Source organism: Lytechinus pictus, chromosome 10 (assembly GCF_037042905.1).
Source record: "Lytechinus pictus isolate F3 Inbred chromosome 10, Lp3.0, whole genome shotgun sequence".
Classification (NCBI taxonomy): Eukaryota; Metazoa; Echinodermata; class Echinoidea; order Temnopleuroida; family Toxopneustidae; genus Lytechinus; species Lytechinus pictus.
In genome coordinates this window covers 2,199,027-2,216,780 of record NC_087254.1, presented here as the reverse complement: position 1 = coordinate 2,216,780, position 17,754 = coordinate 2,199,027, and the positions used below count along the sequence as shown (strand labels likewise).

The 17,754-nt window shown below is 34.5% G+C and overlaps 1 protein-coding gene across 1 annotated transcript in view; it reads left to right on the top strand.

Moving 5' to 3' along the window:
• LOC129269732 (caskin-2-like) overlaps positions 1 to 10,720 on the top strand; it is a 30,532-nt gene extending 19,812 nt beyond the window's left edge. Inside the window, exons 5-6 of the mRNA XM_064105117.1 lie at positions 6,432 to 6,526; positions 7,976 to 10,720. Of these exons, the coding sequence (XP_063961187.1) occupies positions 6,432 to 6,526; positions 7,976 to 8,119 (239 nt within the window). The 3' untranslated portion in view covers positions 8,120 to 10,720. The remainder of the gene's footprint in view (positions 1 to 6,431; positions 6,527 to 7,975) is intronic.
• Positions 10,721 to 17,754: the final 7,034 nt, after the last annotated feature.

Sequence of the window (17,754 nt, the reverse complement as noted above, 5' to 3'; positions counted from 1 at the left end):
CGTTTGACCCTGATCAAGGGAATGTAACCAGGCTGAGAGCAGGAAACTCCTCCTATTAACAGCTTTCCTGTCTCGCTAAGCCCCTCTTTTTTAATCAAAATCCCAGCGATTATGTTGGATCTGTCAATATGCTGATGTGGTAGAAGTATTGTTGTTTATTATCTCTGCATAGTAGTGATAGATGAAGCATGGGTGTTGTCATCAGAAAACGTTCATCGATACATCTTCAGCATTGAACGTACGAGCTATGTCATAATTCATAAGGGGAGTGTTTTATAAAGCAAACAGTCTGTAGTTATCACTGAATTTATTTGTTTTCAGCCAATTAGATGCAATGATTTTAGTAGCTTATAACAATTCAGTGAAAATCAATATTTATATCATGAATTGCTCTCCAGGATGTTACCTTCTCATCGAAGTTGACAGAGAACTTTTCAAATTGTCAATTAAAAATTGGCCCCTACCTCTCAGGTAGCGATTTCGATTCGGAAACAATTGTTAATATCAGAAATTCAAGTCAGGTTCCTAAAGGCCCTGTGACTGAGCTCGAAATCCTCGCACTCACTCGGCTTTTTGCGAATCGTCTTTTTTCCAGTCGATAGGTATGTGATATAAATATCACAACAGACACAGGGCCTTGTTTAAAGGCTATTGTTGGCTTGGGTATCAGTTGTGCTTCAGTATTTGGTTAGAAAGGTTATATGATATGGTATTATGATAAACAACAATAATTTTAGGCTTTTATTTTAGTATTTTAGCATTTTACAGATGTGTATTATTACCCTAATAAAAAAAAAACACAGTTTTATGTTGGTCATGCTCTGTTCGTCTAGGGTCCGTATTGAGGTGTAGGTTTAGCTTTAGTTTTTGGTTATGAGTTTAGGTAGGTTTCGGTGTAGGTGAAGGCATAGTTGAAGGTGTAGGGAAAGGGTGTAGAAGGTATAAAGGATAAAGTTTATAGTTTGGAGTAGGTTTAGAATATGATCCAAAATTGAAGTAAAACAATGTCAGTATGTGTAAAATATTAGCCAAATAGCTTTGTCATTGTACCAGACCCTGGGGGTGTTTTCACAAAGATTTAAATGTGACTTTAAGTCACACTTAATTTTAGTTGCATGCCTAATGTAACGCATCACCACATTGTTCAGATCATGCGCAATGGTGTATGCACTACCACGTATCAATGGATCAGATTACATGTTAAATACCCGGGGGGGCCACTTCCATTGACGAGTGGATACCATGCGCGACCATGGGGTCTCGAAAAGCACCCTAAACACGTATTTTCCATATTTTGAAAATGCACCCCTTAACAAGTATTGGAAACAAAACGATACTCTTGGCAAGTATTCCCTGAAATGAACCCCTTAACAAGTACAGCGACATTTTATTGTTGTGTCACGGGTCCGTCGGTCGTCGGTTTTACCTTTACAAACCATTTGTTTTTTTAGTACGGCCCCATGCACCTTCCTCACCTCGCGCAAATCGGACTCTAAACATGTAGTGTTGGGGCAAAAAGGACATCCTTTATACAACATTTTAATTTTTTTTATCATCCCCGCAAATTTTACCCTAAACACGTAGCTTTCCTAGCGAAATAGATACCCTTTTTTCATTATTTTTGTGTTTTTGACACCCTTATCACGTTACGTACGTAACGTGCCCTATCTTGAAAAAGACATCCTTTTTACGTGTTTTTTTGGTCGCGCATGGTATCCACTCGTCAATGTAAGTGGGGTTAAATAACATGCGTTTGCGTTTAAAAATGACTCAAAATCACACCTTGAAATATCCCCAGGTTTTACAAAGCTAATCCATTTAACATGGATAAGGTCAATTCGAATTTTGATCTGAAGTCATCTTCTCATCATTTTGCTCATATAGACATCTTGCACACAAAAGAAATGCATTAGTTCCTGATACAAGCAGGTAGTTCATTCAAATGTCCTACTATTAGAGGATCAATCACATGTGTTATCTTAATGTATCTATTGTATTCACAGCAATGGTACAGGTATCACCGGAAGCGAAATATGGTTGACTAGAGATGTATAACTTTGTTTGATAAAGAAAAATAGTCAATGGGGGGGGGGGGGGGGGCATGAATCAGGATTAATTCTTACGAGATCTTTTTTGGATGAGTCAAGTTTCTAGATTTTTTTATCGATAATGGGATAATCGCCTACAGGAATTAAAAAATCAATTCTTTGCCGTGATCTAACCCCTCATAATGTACTCTATCAGTCATGTGTATCAGCTGAAGATCATGCTAAGTATATTATCACATGACTAACATTTCAAGAATGTATTTGCCAGACATCCACATAACCACCTAGTATCATTGGTCTGGCTGTTAGAAGTAGATTTAATGTGCCATTATCAGTGATGGATCATTAATGAGTTTGATTTAACAGTAGTTTTAATCACTCCATTAGGGTTGGACATCCAGTGGTACATAGAATGAACAATACTTGGGGCTAATGCTGGAATGGTACCACTTCAGATAAAATGATAAAATGACACTCCTTCCAAAAATTCACGCTTGGATAAGTGCTAAAATTTCAACCCTTTTAACAATTCAGGCTTCAGATAAATGCAGAGAGTACAAAATTCAGCCACTAGACTAATTGCAAATCATCATTCATGTGAGTCTGTCACTCCGCTGTTGAGGGAGCGTCACATGCTGAGGGTCCGGGAACGAATTGATTTTAAATGATAAAATCAGTCTATCTGTTGGTCCATTGCATATCTTGCACATCGAACTACTTCCTCAATTTTAACAAATGTTCATGAAATTGGGAATTCGCATATGTTGGAAATTGTGTTGCCACGGTAACAGTATATCATAGCAAAAACTAGGTAAAAATCTTGCAGTTCGAACAACTTCCTCAGTTTTTAAGCAATTCTCATAAAATTTGGCACACACATTGGTCTTGAGGTAAAGATATGCAAGATACATTTTCTTTGTGTGTCAGAAATGTTGCCATGGTAACATGGTGAAAATTAGGTAAAAATGTGATTCAAACTTCTTCATCTGTTTCTAAATAATTCACATGAAATTTGGCACACACACTAGTCTTGAGGCAAGATGTGCAAGACACATTTGTCAGAAATTGCATTGCCATAGTAACCACATCTTAGCCCCAAATCCAGGAAAACTCCTGCGGATCAAACTACTTCCCTAGTTGTTAGCCAGTGATCATAAAAGTTGACACAAATATTTGTCTTGGGGTAAAGACATGCAAGATCTATTTTCTAAATATGTTCATAACTGCATTACCATGGTAATGCCACAAGGCAATGATTTTAATAACCTTCAGTAATATTTCTAGTTCATATTACATGTAGAAAATGAATTAGAACTGATCATAGTAGTACATGTAGTTTATTAATTTCCTTCATGCCCTGTGCAGTATTATTGATTTTGCCATTTTACCATCTTACATGGTTAATACCTTGCCCTTATGTGTCATAACATTAATAATAATAATAATAATATGCAACATTTATATAGCGCTTAATACAAATGTTTCTAATTGCTGCATACTATTACCCTGGCTTTAGCACGGCTACCCTGATCGGCGCATCGAGCGTTCAAGGAATTCCTTCCTACCGGGTACCCATTTACTACACCTGGGTTGATACACGCCTTGCCAAAGGGCGCTAGTGCTGCGGTGGGATATGAACCCCTGACCTTGTGGTTCAAAGTCCGAAGACTTATTTACTGAACCACAACACCTATTATTTTATGACTCTTAAGGACGTTCCACAGTTATATTTGTGCGCATTATGATCTGCGCATAGTTTACACTCTGCGCGCTGACGTCACAATGGATGAACAGGTATTAATTAGCTGCGGGTATGAGCTGATTTTTCTCATCTTCTGCACTTTAACTGCAGATCCGATGCGTTATTTCATGAAGCTAAAAAATTGAATTATTCCATGGACCATTCAAAAAAATATTCTCTACAATTTCAAAATACTTTACTCTGCAGTGCTGCCAAGAATCACGAATATTAGCCCGAGTTTGAATAAATGGTAGAGTGGTTTTGATTTTTTCTTCACATAGATACTAAGCATTCGGCCCATTTTTGGTGTTTTAAAAAGCACATTTGCTCTAATAAAAATGCTGATAGTTTAAAAACAAGCACATGAACCCCTATTTTAAAATGTTTGTACCTCTTGGGTATACCTTCCTCTACAACTCTGCAAATTTTGGTGAAAATGACATGGATTTTGAATAAAGTGCAGCATTTATTGTACGTTTGTAGTTTGTTACTGCAATTTTATATTTTTCAGATTGGGATTTTGTTATCTTTTACGCCATTTTTAAGAACTGACAGTGATGTTAAACTTAAAATTGCAAACAAATAGCACTATTTAATAGATTCTCCATTCTAACGATACAATTATTAACTCTCTTGCGAAATTTGATGACTTTTTCATGTATTTTGAATGAGTAATGGAGGTTTAAACTCATTGTAGTAATCTTGGGCGGTCTAAAAATGCCAAATCCTTATGAATGCGCAATTCTTAAGAACATCAATTTGGGTGAACTTTGAAGCTCTATAGCAAAAAATCAAGCACATGGACCTATGTTAATTTTTGCATATTTCGAATATTAAGGTTCTAAAGTATCTATGTGCAAAGTTTGGTGAAAATGACATGGATTTCACTTTAACTGTGGAACATCCTTAAGTGATTGCTATAAAATGTAATATAAATTCAAGAAAAGTGAATGGAAAGTATACTCACTGCAATTAATGAACTGTATTCTTTTTGTAGATTTATATTAAAAACAAAACTATTTGCAAATCTATTGAATATAATTCCACCCCCATATCCATTGTGTGATTAGGGAATTTGGTCCAAGATTATTATTTCATGGTACATTCTTTTTTAATTAAAGTTAATTATCAATGATTATAATGAAGTAATTATTTTCATAATAAATTGCATTTGGGATACTGTTAGCATGGCTAGTAAGTTTTACCATAGCTCAAGTAAGTTTATGTTTATGTTTGAGTGCGTGTAGCGATGCGTGGAGTTCATGACATTATGTTTACATCGGCATGAATGTGATAGTAATTGGCTCCCTCTGGAGTTTGACTGCGCAGCTGAATGCGAGGACCATAAAATTAATCACACGATGGATATGGGGGGTGGAATGCTTGGCCCCAGCGGGATACCCCTCCGCTCTTACAAGCATACCCAAAGGTGTAAATATTGTCCTCGCCAGTTACGATTATTACCGGGTGTTGAAATAGGAAATTAATGTGTGGCCTGTTAATAGAGATTATTATTATTCTTACGTCTCTATGAGAATTAAAATCAAATGGAAATATTTGCATTTTTGTTGAAGAAAGTAATTGAAATTCTATATTTGGAGTATGAGTACAATGGTGACAATAATATCAATAATATCAATATTACAATATGAAAATAAGAGCAGAGTATTTTGTGGAAAAGGATACGTTTACTAGAAATAAAGTTTACATTTATTAGAGATTTAAAGGAATAATTGAGTGTTTCAAATAAATGACATTGCTAACCAATGAATGATTGATACATGAATATACTCCAGGGACCAGTCTTACAAAGAGTTATGATTGATCCAATAAATCTCAACTGTATGGATATCTATCCATACCATAATTTCTCTACAGGAAATTTGCACAATCTCCTAGTTATTAAAGATAATCACACTGAACCTTCAAGAGAATGATGAATGTACATCATCTCTAGAAAATGTTTTGAACAAATTTGCATTTTAGATGTTGATGTTGATGGCTATCCATAGTTGTGATTGATCGGATCAATCGCAACTCTTTGTAAGACGGGACCCTGGATTAATATTTAACATGAGAGTGGCAGTCAGAAGCAAAACTTATATTTACCAATCAAAATTATTCTTGTATGAATACTATCTTCATAATACTAACCAGTAAAGCATTCAGAATTTAGTTTGCAATTAAATCACAAGCCTTTGTGTTATGGGGTGCAAAGTTTCTATTATTAATCAAAGATACAATGTTTATAAAAATTAGGATTGCAATGAAGTGTAATCAAAATGATATTTTATGTTTGAATAGAGAGATATATACATGTAGTGAGATATATATCACTGAAGATGAAGGGATTACTAGGTTCATTATATTCAGACTTATCCATACTATGTATGCACATCCATTCTCCTAGGAGCAATCAAATTATGAGCCATTTTTAACATGCTCACAAGTAGCATACCACTTTCTAATGGATGCTCAATTTTGGTATGACATGAAAGAGCTCTTGACTACTACATCAGGATAAGATACTCATTAGTTATTATGGTGTTCAAATAACCTATGTTTCAATGATTGTACCTTGACCGATGCTAAGTATAGGATCTATTAAAGTATTGTTGATGTTTTTATTGTTGTAATTACAGAAGCGATAGGAGGCTGTCAAGCTCAAGCGATCAAGGACTATTCACGTATCCATGACAGGTCAGCCATTTCGTTCAAGGCTGGGGACATACTAACGGTAAGTAATATCAAGGAGTTCTAGATGAGAAGACATTTAATTACTTGTCTCATGTTAGGCTCAATTGCTTTATGATATTAGTTGTAATCTATTATAAAATGAAGAGGAATGTACACCATGGGCATTGGTATTTTATTAAAACAATTTTGATTACCTGTGGCAGATATTGATTAATTGAAAAATCATATTTTGTTGCTTAGTATACTCATCCATATTTTTTCAGTCACTCATTAATGGTGTGATAAGGGATGCTGAAACACGCCTCCCAGTTTCAATATGTCCTACTGGTAGGAGGGGTGCCACAGGGACATGTCTTTGGTCTCTGTCATGTGAACATTTTATATATGTTAAGAAGTGTTATTCTCCTTGTTCACATCATACTTCATTATATTTAATCGATTGATTGCTTTTATTTATTATTTTTTTACTTCCTGTACATATGAAAAATTAATGTAGTAAAGAGAATATAATCAACTTGATTTTTTGTTTGCGTGGAGGCAAAAATATTACCCAAAGCTTGCATAAGTATTACTGACCAAACTAAACACAAAAAATGAAGTGGCAGGGGATTCCAACTTGTTACAAGGACCTCCATTACTGTACTACCATGGAAAAGTTCATCAAATAGCTATCTTCTTTTAGATGCATCTTGTAACACAGCACACACAGGGTCATTCACTCTTGAATGCTAGTGGTGCTAGATTTGATCAATATTGCCATTACCCTTTCCCTTGTGATTTTGAAAGTTTGTTTAATCTACTGTAATTGAATCAGATGTATAAAAAAGAGCCCTGTTTATTATTGCCTTAGATCGTGTTTAGTGACCTGACAACATTCAGATGTATCTAGCTCCTGGAGGCATAATATGAACTTGTTTGACATCAATATTTTTACTTCATCCCTATATGTTATGTTAGCAAAGTTTCAGAGTCCCTTTCACAATTGGTCGTAGAACTATTTGGGACCATTGTGATTGTGTGAAAAATTATCTTGTATCAGCTGGAAAAGAAGCCAATCTTCGCAAAATAATTACATACGACATGGGAACTTATTGATTAATATGCAGTAGCATGTGTGTGCTAAGCATAAATTGACCAATATAGCGATGCCTTTTATACCGCATGCAACTGGGAATTTAAGAGAGACTATAAGTCACACTTTCATCTTTGTGAAACACCCCCCTGAATACTCGGTAAAGTATTCAAAATGTTATTTAGAGTGTGTCAAACTGTGGTTGTGAAACATTTGCATCTTCTTACATGTCTTCAACTAATAAATGCCAATGACTGGAATGGATACTTCCTTAAAAAAACTTCCTCTACATTCCCCAGGCTAAAAGAGTTCATCTTGTCAGTATCAAACACTTCTTGATTATGCTTTGTCATTTACAATTGATAATACGAGGATGGGAAATCCCCCTTCTTCTTCTCCTCCCCCCCCCCCCCCCAGGTATTAGAGAGACATCCTGATGGGAGATGGAAAGGATCTATTATGAAAGGAGGTACAGAATCTATAGGGTACTTTCCTGGTGACTATGTACAACTTATCAGTAGACCGCCCTCTGGAGGTAAGAACAGAATAATTCACATATAAAATGCATATTCTGAGAAGGAGTCTGTCACACTTTACATTGAGAATGAGAGCAAAGGTTGAATAGAAGACGATGGTTTAATTGAATGGTCTCGCTACTATGCTAGTTATGCCATTCATCTTAGAATGAATACTGTAAGGTTATTTTGACACGTGGAATTCGAGCTGTGTAAACTTTTCAAGAATTCAACTTTCAAAGTAGGGATTTTCCCTGTTATTCAACGTTGTTGTTGAATGGGAAGCAGAACTACATTTTGTAAAGTGAACAAAGCAAATATTCTGCAAGTAATTGTAAACAAGTGTAAAGGTTGCTGCTGCTGCAGCTGATGGAGATAATGATGATGATGATGATGATAGGGTGATGATGATGATTATGATGATGATGATGATGACTGTGCTGATGGTAGTGGCTTTGTGATGATTGACTGTTTTGTCACTGTTCAGATACAACTCACCCTTATTATAAAGCATACACTTGAATATATTAGACCACATTCTGATTCTTACAGCAAGTTGATGGTTTGTTAAAAATATGACAAATAATACAAATATTCCAGTAAAAATGAGCAACAATAGATTATACCCAAGTACTTGAAATTATCTTTGATCACATCTATGATGTGAAATAGGACACTTACGCCTCTACTGTTACTTAGCCTGATAAAAGAAATTCTTAGAAGTTTGATTTGACCTATTTCTGATGTGTTTGAATGAAAGCTGATCATTTGTAAAGAAAAGGTGTAGGTGGAAATTCTTCAGAAAAAAAAATCAGGAAATGCTTCTTTTCTTTGATTTTTATTTTGTTCATGTTTTGTTTCTATAGCGATGGGTTGAGTTGAAACACTGGCACAGCTCATTTGTACGAACATGGAAACATCCTTTTGTTTTTTTTTGTTCAAACTTCACACTTGTCAGCCAGTATTTGTCGATGGAAGCATGCGTGCATGCATAGTCATTGCGCTTGTTTGCTCAAGTTCATGCCTGTACGCATTCATTAACGGATCTGTGAATGAGTAGGTGGTTGTCTACCTGTTTGTCTGCTTGAGTTATCGTTCATGCTAATGTTGTGATTGGCTTCATTTGGATCTTGCTCATTCCTCGCCCCTGAAACCCAAACCTTTAGAAAGGTGAGAGGCACATGCATTTTAAAGTAAAATAGGTGTAAGGTCTATGAATTTATATTATACCTGCACCCATTGGTGATAGTATGTTGGGAAATTATGAAAAATAAATAAAGTTGCTATTTACAAATATTTTGACAAGAGTTTATTTTATTTGAAGGGAAAGATTTCATGAAAATTTTGTTTATAATTGGAATTGTTGATAAGTGAATATTTGAATTATTTAACGGTGCATTGAATGTTCTTTAACTATGTTTGAAAAACTGTTTTGTCTTATGATGTAAACAACTTGGGTTAAAAAGAATCACTGGATAGAAATGAAAAGATACTTATCAAGAAATCTCAGACAGGAGTAATTGTTTCAGGAGTAAATGCCTGGCCACCCTGGTACCACATGGGATTATTTCACGAAGCAAATATTAGTTTGTACTGACTTGTTATAAGCTACCAAAATCCTTACATCTGATTGGCTCAGAGCAAGATTGTCAGTGAAACACTTCTCCGGAATAGGTGAAATGGGCAGTTCCAAGGTTACGGAGTGGAATTCAGAAACAAGTTTTTAGCATTCAAACAAAGATATCACCCATATTTAAATAGTCATTCGCAAAGAAATGGTACCTGACAGTAGTTGCTGAAACCCACTTTTCAAAATAATAACATTTGTTATTTTGATCCACTGAATTAATGAGATATGAATATTCATAAACATGGTTACGGAGTGACGTAAAATGGACATGCATATTTAAGGAGAAAACATATTGCTCAAACTCTGTGAACTTTAAATGGCTATCACAAGTTATTGATTGGATTCTATGTTCTAGCTTTTTATATGCTGCATTACATTAAAAAATTGGTGTATTTTTTCATTAATTACAACTTAAAACAAAAACCCATACCCGGTTACAGAGTGACGGTTACGGAGTGACATCTGAAATATTCACACAGTGTTTTTATGTATGATTTTTCTTTATAATCTTACCCAGGTCTTTGTAATAAAAGAGGGTGATTTTACTAGTGTATTTTCTACCACTTACCATCATTGGGTTTCTAGAATTCTATTTAACATAATGAGAATCGGGTCATTTTGTTCAGGCATGCATTCTCTACTTTCTGATCTACCATTTTGTTTATTTTATTAATTTTTAGATCTCTATCATGTTATTCCTGGTATTGAGAATGTGGGTCATTATATTCAGGTTTATATTCAGTACCACCATGTTGTGATCTGAGCATGGAGATTTATGACCTGAAGGATCATGCCATATTGACATTCTCAACTGATGAAAGATGTTGGCTCCAAGCAAAGCATGACATATGCGTGCACAGTTGAGAAAGTGGTTTGAATGATATTTCTATACAGTTCATTCCCAGAGGTGGTAAAGAAATTTACACTTATATTTGCAATACAGCCTAAACTATATAATTCACCTTGTTTGTGCAGTCATATTGTTGAAAAGAAAGTGTCATTCAGTTTGAAAAAGAGAAAAGTGAAAAAGAAAGAAAGAGAGAAAGAATTATGAAGAAAATGATTCACACACATTGCTGATCGTTCAAGTCGATATGAATTTCTTGTTATTATAATAATGGATGCAAGTGGTACAATAAGGAAACAGTGGGACAAAACTGGTAGATTAATTCAACATTTTTTCAACTTTATTTGGTCGAACTGTACATGCACTGTGAAGTTAGAATTTAGTTTCAAAAGCCTTGAGAGGAATAAGGATTGATGTTTGAAATTGTTGTTTTGAGGACTAACCAATTTGTGTCAAATCTATGTACATTGATGACCCTATTTTACCTGCTTAGTAAATTAATGATAAAACATTTATAATGTAGTGAATATTCATGACCAAATCACCCTAGAATGATCATAATCTGTTATATCCTGCTCATTATCAACACAAAATGACAGAGAATGTATCAGGTCTCGCATTAGAAATTATAAGCGATCATGGAGATTATCATGTTTGAACATTAACACTCACTGATACTTCCTTTTGTAAATCAGACCGGATAGTTCCTAATGACTTTTTCTGTAAGTTATTCCGCAGAGAATCCTTGAACATTGTGTAATTCATATCATAAGTACTCGCAGTGTGCCTAGATCGTTGTCTTTCTGTGTGTGGTTAGCTTGGCTGTATGCCATCTTGTACACTGATGTTTAAAACAAACGTTCTGATTAATTCCTTGATTAATCCCACAATGCAATTCACGCAAACGAGGGTTGGACTTTCTCTCACTTTTAGTCACCAGCAGATACCAATGAGTGGAGAAGGATACAGAGCTCTCTTATTTCTACCAAACTTTCAGTTTCTGGTGAAGATCTTGTTATGTTGTGGCGATTTTTGACTCTCAGGTTATTGAAAAAAAGACTCTCGGGGTTGTATAGTTTTGGTTGCATTAATCTTACGATATTATGAAGTGCTTATTGAGCACTAAGGCTTTATCACAATCAGGCTTGTTTATATAAACGTTTGCCAATTGATCAGAGAAGGTACATTGCTCTTCATTCATGGAAGTTTATTCTGTCCATCATTGTGTGCACATCTGGGGAGCTTTTCATAAAACAAATACTGATTTTCATTGACAATTGTTGCAAGCTACTGAAATCCTTGCATCTGATTGGCTCAGAGCAAATTTGACTATTACTGATGGATTAATTTGATTAATGAATTGATACTACTGTACTATTGAAGAAGAATATGGGGTAAGTTGTATTACTTCCTTAAATTAATGTATATGTATTACTTAATAGGCTTATACAGTGAGTTTCAATGAATTCATTCTATCATTTATTGATTAATACACAGTTGGTGATCAAATTAGTAATGGATTTACAAGTTATTGGATTACATTGAACATATAAGTTTCCTTTGATTGAAACATTGTCTACTACATGTAGAAATGAAGCAGAAATTTATATACCGACTTCTAAAATATCATTTGATTCAGGAATTCGGTATACGAGAAAGGTTATTTTTTTCATTTCAAACATTTTTTTGGGTTGAAAATTCATTTATGTGAGTGAATGAATAAGATATTGGGTTAAAAGGGAAGATCCTAACCTCGATTTAGTTTTGATACATGTACTTAGCATTAGCAATAGAAAATGAATTGTAGATACAGTAAGAGAAAAATATCCAAGATATGAAAGGGAAAGTCCAACCTGACAATATTTGTTTTAATAAAACCGAAAAATAGAGAAAATATTGGTGAATTTTCGATGAAAATCCAGCTAAGATTTGAAACGTTAGGAAATTTATAAATTTTTTAATTTGTGATGTCAAATATGAGCAGGTTCCCCACATATGATTTAATACAAATTTCGACTTTTTAATACAATAATAATGTTTGATACAAAATATTTTTTCTTAAAGAAAGGGGTATGAAATGATATGCCTGATGACTTATCCCTGGCAAAAATAAAATCACTTTTAATTTTCTTCTAGGAGATTGCATTTCGGTTAATTTATATACCATATGACATATGAAGAAGCTGCTTGTCTCTGATGTCACACACACACAAAAAAAATCATAAACTTATTCTGTATTTTACTCTGTTAGACTTCCATCAAACCTTCCCCAATATTTTCCTCTGTTTTTTTTTCTTTTATCAAAACCAACTTATCATGATGATGAACTTCCCCTTTGAGGAAAGTTTGATGAATGTCCATCAAATGATAATAAAGTAAAAGTTACCAATTTTAATGGTTTATGAAGAATCAATGGATCATTTTCATACCTGTGTGTATGGGTAATATACATGTATATGAAGATATATTTGACGTACAGATAAAACAAGTTTAAAGTTTATTTACTATTTATGTTTGAATGTGGATTTCAAGTTTATTCTGGCATGAAGAGAATCTTTCAAGCAATCAATTTGGATTGCATTATGCTTTATATGCACAGGTCCACCTTTCAGTGCTCATTGAGCTTCAAGAAAATATACATGAACAAGAATTGAAAATGAAATGGAAAAAGAAAAGAATTGTTAATGGGAGAGGAACAAATAAGTTTTCAGTTGGGACTTACATGTTTCTGTCAATGAAATTTGGCATAATTGGATAGGCAAGTTATTATTCCTACGATTCTAGCAAATTGTATTCTGTGATTGACTTTATTACGACCAGGAACTTGCACTTTATAAATGGTAAGCAATGTTTTTTCAGTGTACGGTATGGGTTTATGGATTCTGGTGGTTTACATGCAGTCTATTGGCCTTATATAATACAGTAATCATTCAGGATATTGTTACTTGGGTGCTGGTTGTTCGTACGAAAATTGAATTAATGTGTTTTTGTGATTTTTCACCATCATGAGAAGCAGAAGTTATTTTTCAGACAAGATTCCATTCAACAATAGAGATACAGATGAGAATCATGCCCTTCATTCATGGAAGTTTATTCTGTCCATCATTGTGTGCACATCTGGGAACTTTTCATAAAACAAATACTGATTTTCATTGACTATTGTTGCAAGCTACTGAAATCCTTGCATCTGATTGGCTCAGAGCAAATTTGACTATTACTGATGGATTAATTTGATTAATGAATTGACACTACTGTTCTATTGAAGAAGAATATGGTTTAAGTTGTATTACTTCCTTAAATTAATGTATATGTATTACTTAATAGGCCTATACAGTGAGTTTCAATGAATTCATTCTATCATTTATTGATTAATACACAGTTGGTGATCAAATTAGTAATGGATTTACAAGTTATTGGATTACATTGAACATATAAGTTTCCTTTGATTGAAACATCAGATGAGAATCATGGAATGTAATATAATATTTAATATATAAGAACTTCCTTGAAAATACATCTTGCCATATAATACTTGTGATCTGGACAGAATGAAAGGTTGAAATATAATATGTTGAGACCTTGAATATGTTATTTTATGGTCTATGTTTGTTAGTTTGCTCAAGGAAGAAACACTTTAAAAAAATATACCATTTAAATCATAACAAACATATAGGCATGAAAGCAAACATCACAGGATGCTCTGGACATTAAACAGAACATGCAGGACGTTGTAAATGAGAATAAGACACCGTTCTCACTACGTTCCTAAAACTAGTTTACTGGAAACTAGTTTAACGCGTAGTGAGAACGGTCGAAGTGGTCTTGGAAGCGATCTTCCAAACCAGTTCGGAAAACCACCTCGCGATGTAGTTTTTCAAGATCGCTTTGCCTTGTTAAAACTGGTTTTAGCGTAAGTGACGACACAACCGTTCTTCGGGAAGCGATCTTCGCACATTTTGAGTGCGCTATTCCACACGATGTGTAGAATGCCCACGCTGCGGTTTCGAATTTGGCACGAAACGTGTCACCCCACTAAGAGCGTTTCCATAGCAACAAGATCACTTTACATGAAGTGATTTTGAAAACCACTTTCGTGTGATCAAGTGGGAACTCTAGCAAAGCGATCTTCCAAACTGGTTTCCTGAATTGGTTTCCAGTAAACTAGTTTTAGAAAGCTTAATGAGAACGGCCTCTAACATATCGATTGGCATGGTACATATTAAACTTTTAAACAATCCAAAATATTTAAGCAAGTGTGAAAAAATCTGTAATTTTGCATTGATCAGCTATGAGTAGAACTTTAAAATAAACATTTTCTGATAAGTGATGAAAGATAATGAAATAGATGGACTGCAAAAATTAGGAAGTAGGCCTCCGCTATACACATTTGCAAGATTTGCATTTTTTACTTGAAATGTTTCAGTGCTAATCGTGTGTGGTGTGTGTGTGGTGGGAGCTTTTATCAAGACAAACAACTTATTATCCACAGTGTCATTCAAAGTATTTCAAGTACTGTCAATGTATATCAACTTATAATATTATCAGTAATTTATGTTGGTACAATACAATTGTCTATTGTCACCTTTGAAACCGAGTTCAGACTCAGAGATTTTTATCTTGATGCTGTAATTGTCTTTTGATGACGTTAAAAGAATATGATATCATTAAATAATGCGCTTGTAATGTGCATGTGATAATGTATGCTGCCAGTGTTTGTTGATGTCTTTGAGAACATGAAGAGTATTTGTTGAGGTTTTGGAGAGAATTAGAGCTCTCTGTCTATGGAATTATTTTAGCCTATGTTAGATGTTTATTATTATTGATTCATGTTCACAATTGTCTGCTTTTTATGTTGTATTAATTATTTGATTAACTTTTCATAATCAACAATATTTTGGTCATATCGTGTTACTGCTACATATCAACATAATCATAAAACCATTATCGAATATTTAATATTTTGGGGATTTTTGGTTTGCCATTAAACTTTAGAAAAAAAAACTATGGTGACAATTATAAGATTTCCATATTAAAGTATCTTAAGTTAGAATTTACTGAGTGAGAACCCCAAAATGTATAAGTGTTGACTTGCCTAGTACATCCATACTGTAGAACACATTACAATACTGGGGTATAGCATTCTACGTGAATATTTCTCAATTACAAAGAGTCCTGACTTTATTTATTTTTTTGTTGTTAAAGGAGGATCTTTTTGTAGCAATATAGGATTTAAATGCGTGAAATCACTGGGGAATGGTTATATTGTGCAGTAAGATACATTCTGTTCCCATGGGCTTTTGATCAGTATAGAAGCAATTATTATTCACGATTCAACCTCTATCTGTGGGAAATCATTCTGGTTAGTTAGTAGGTTTTTACCAATTTTATCCCAATTCTTAGGGTTACTGGTACACCCTATCTAAATTTAATAATTTAGGATGTGACTTTTTTCTTGAGCCTCATATTATTACCATTCTTTGGTGTCCTTCCTTTTCCCATTAAGTGGTTAGATTTTTAGTAGGAGAGAAGGCACTTTGGTTTATTACACTACTTTTGTCAGCTGGAAATAAATTGAGTATATATCACAATCTTGAATGACTACTCAGTGGCGGATCTAGGGGGGGGGGTAGGGGTTTAAACCCCCACCTCGGGCTCCGTAATGAAATAATTAAAAAGGAGTGTGGGATCAAACTCAAACACCCCTTCCCTCTTTACAAGAATCCCGCAAGCAAAACACTGATGGATCTACGGAAGGGGGGAGGACTCTTTATGTCAAACCAACTTGTCAACCCCCCCCCCTCTCAGCAAAAAGCTAGATCTGCCACTGCTACTTTTGAATATATTTAGAATTCAATCCAGAAATAGTTGAAATATATATATATAAAAACATGATCTGTTGTCTCTCTTTGCATCAGCATTGTTCTAATTACTTAAAATACCAACAGACATAACTATAAGAGGAATTCCATTTGCTCATCTTTACAACTCGACAGCGGTCATACGACGACGGTGAAAACCCATTTCAGAGAAAGTTTACTGTAATATTAACACTTAGTTCCCCAGCCTTACAACATAGTCATAGCTAGAAAAATACATGGTTGGAAAGACCAAGACAATTGCTTGACATTGGTATCTTTATTTTTTACACAAAACCAAGGATCAGAGAAAATATCGCAAAACAGCTACATGCTTTTAATTTCGGTTTGAGCGGTTTAGATTTTCCGTGTACAAAAAACGCCATAGGGGATACAACAACCCTGACCGCGATTTCAATGCGTGCGATCAGTCAAAACGTATCGCTTTTTCATGTGCAAAGTCAATGCAGTGCCGATACAACATTTTGACTGACCGCGCATTTGCATATTAAGCGTGCGCAGCTGTTGTTTGCTTTGCTACAGTACATGTTTCCTATGGGATATGCGCATTTTATCAATAATTTGCATGGCATCGCTGTGAAAATCCCCAAATATCTCAGAAACGAAAAATAAATTGCTGCCTAGAAATTTAGTTATGAATAGAATAGGACTTGTACTTTCATTTTCTGGAAAAATCTTACAATCATTTTTTTGACCCAAATTGACTGAGACGGTTCAGATGAGCACCGACGAACTGAAGTACTAGCTGTGTGTTTGAATGTTGAGCTTGTAGGCATGAAGGCATCTCTCACTCGGTTTGTCTGTTATATTGCGCTTCTTGTTGACATATAGCCAGCATTCATGGAAAGAATGTCACCCAAATTCAAATACATATCTTCTAAGAGGCCCTAGGTGTAGATTACAATGAGAGTACTATTAGCAGGATGTACCCCTACTCATCTATCCCTTTAAAGATTGAAACTCCTCTCTCTTGCTCTTTCTCTCTCTTTTTTTTTAAACCATTAAAATATATGTAGGCCTATGTATTACATTGTAGTGACACTTTTTCTGCATTTTTTTCTGTGAATCTGTAAATGATAATTTTTTCTACAATAGTTTGAAGAACAATGCATTGATAATCTTGTCAGTCTACATACCATGACTAACATATTTTTCACACTGATTGAGAAACTTGGAATGTTGTTTATGACCAATATTTCCATGAAAGAATGTTACTTTGCATTGTTTTGATCTACTGAATAGGGAAATACGTGAGTAAAATACATATTGTAGAGGTTGTATCAACAACTCCAGGTTTATATAAAGCGAAGGTTAAATCACAAAGTCAT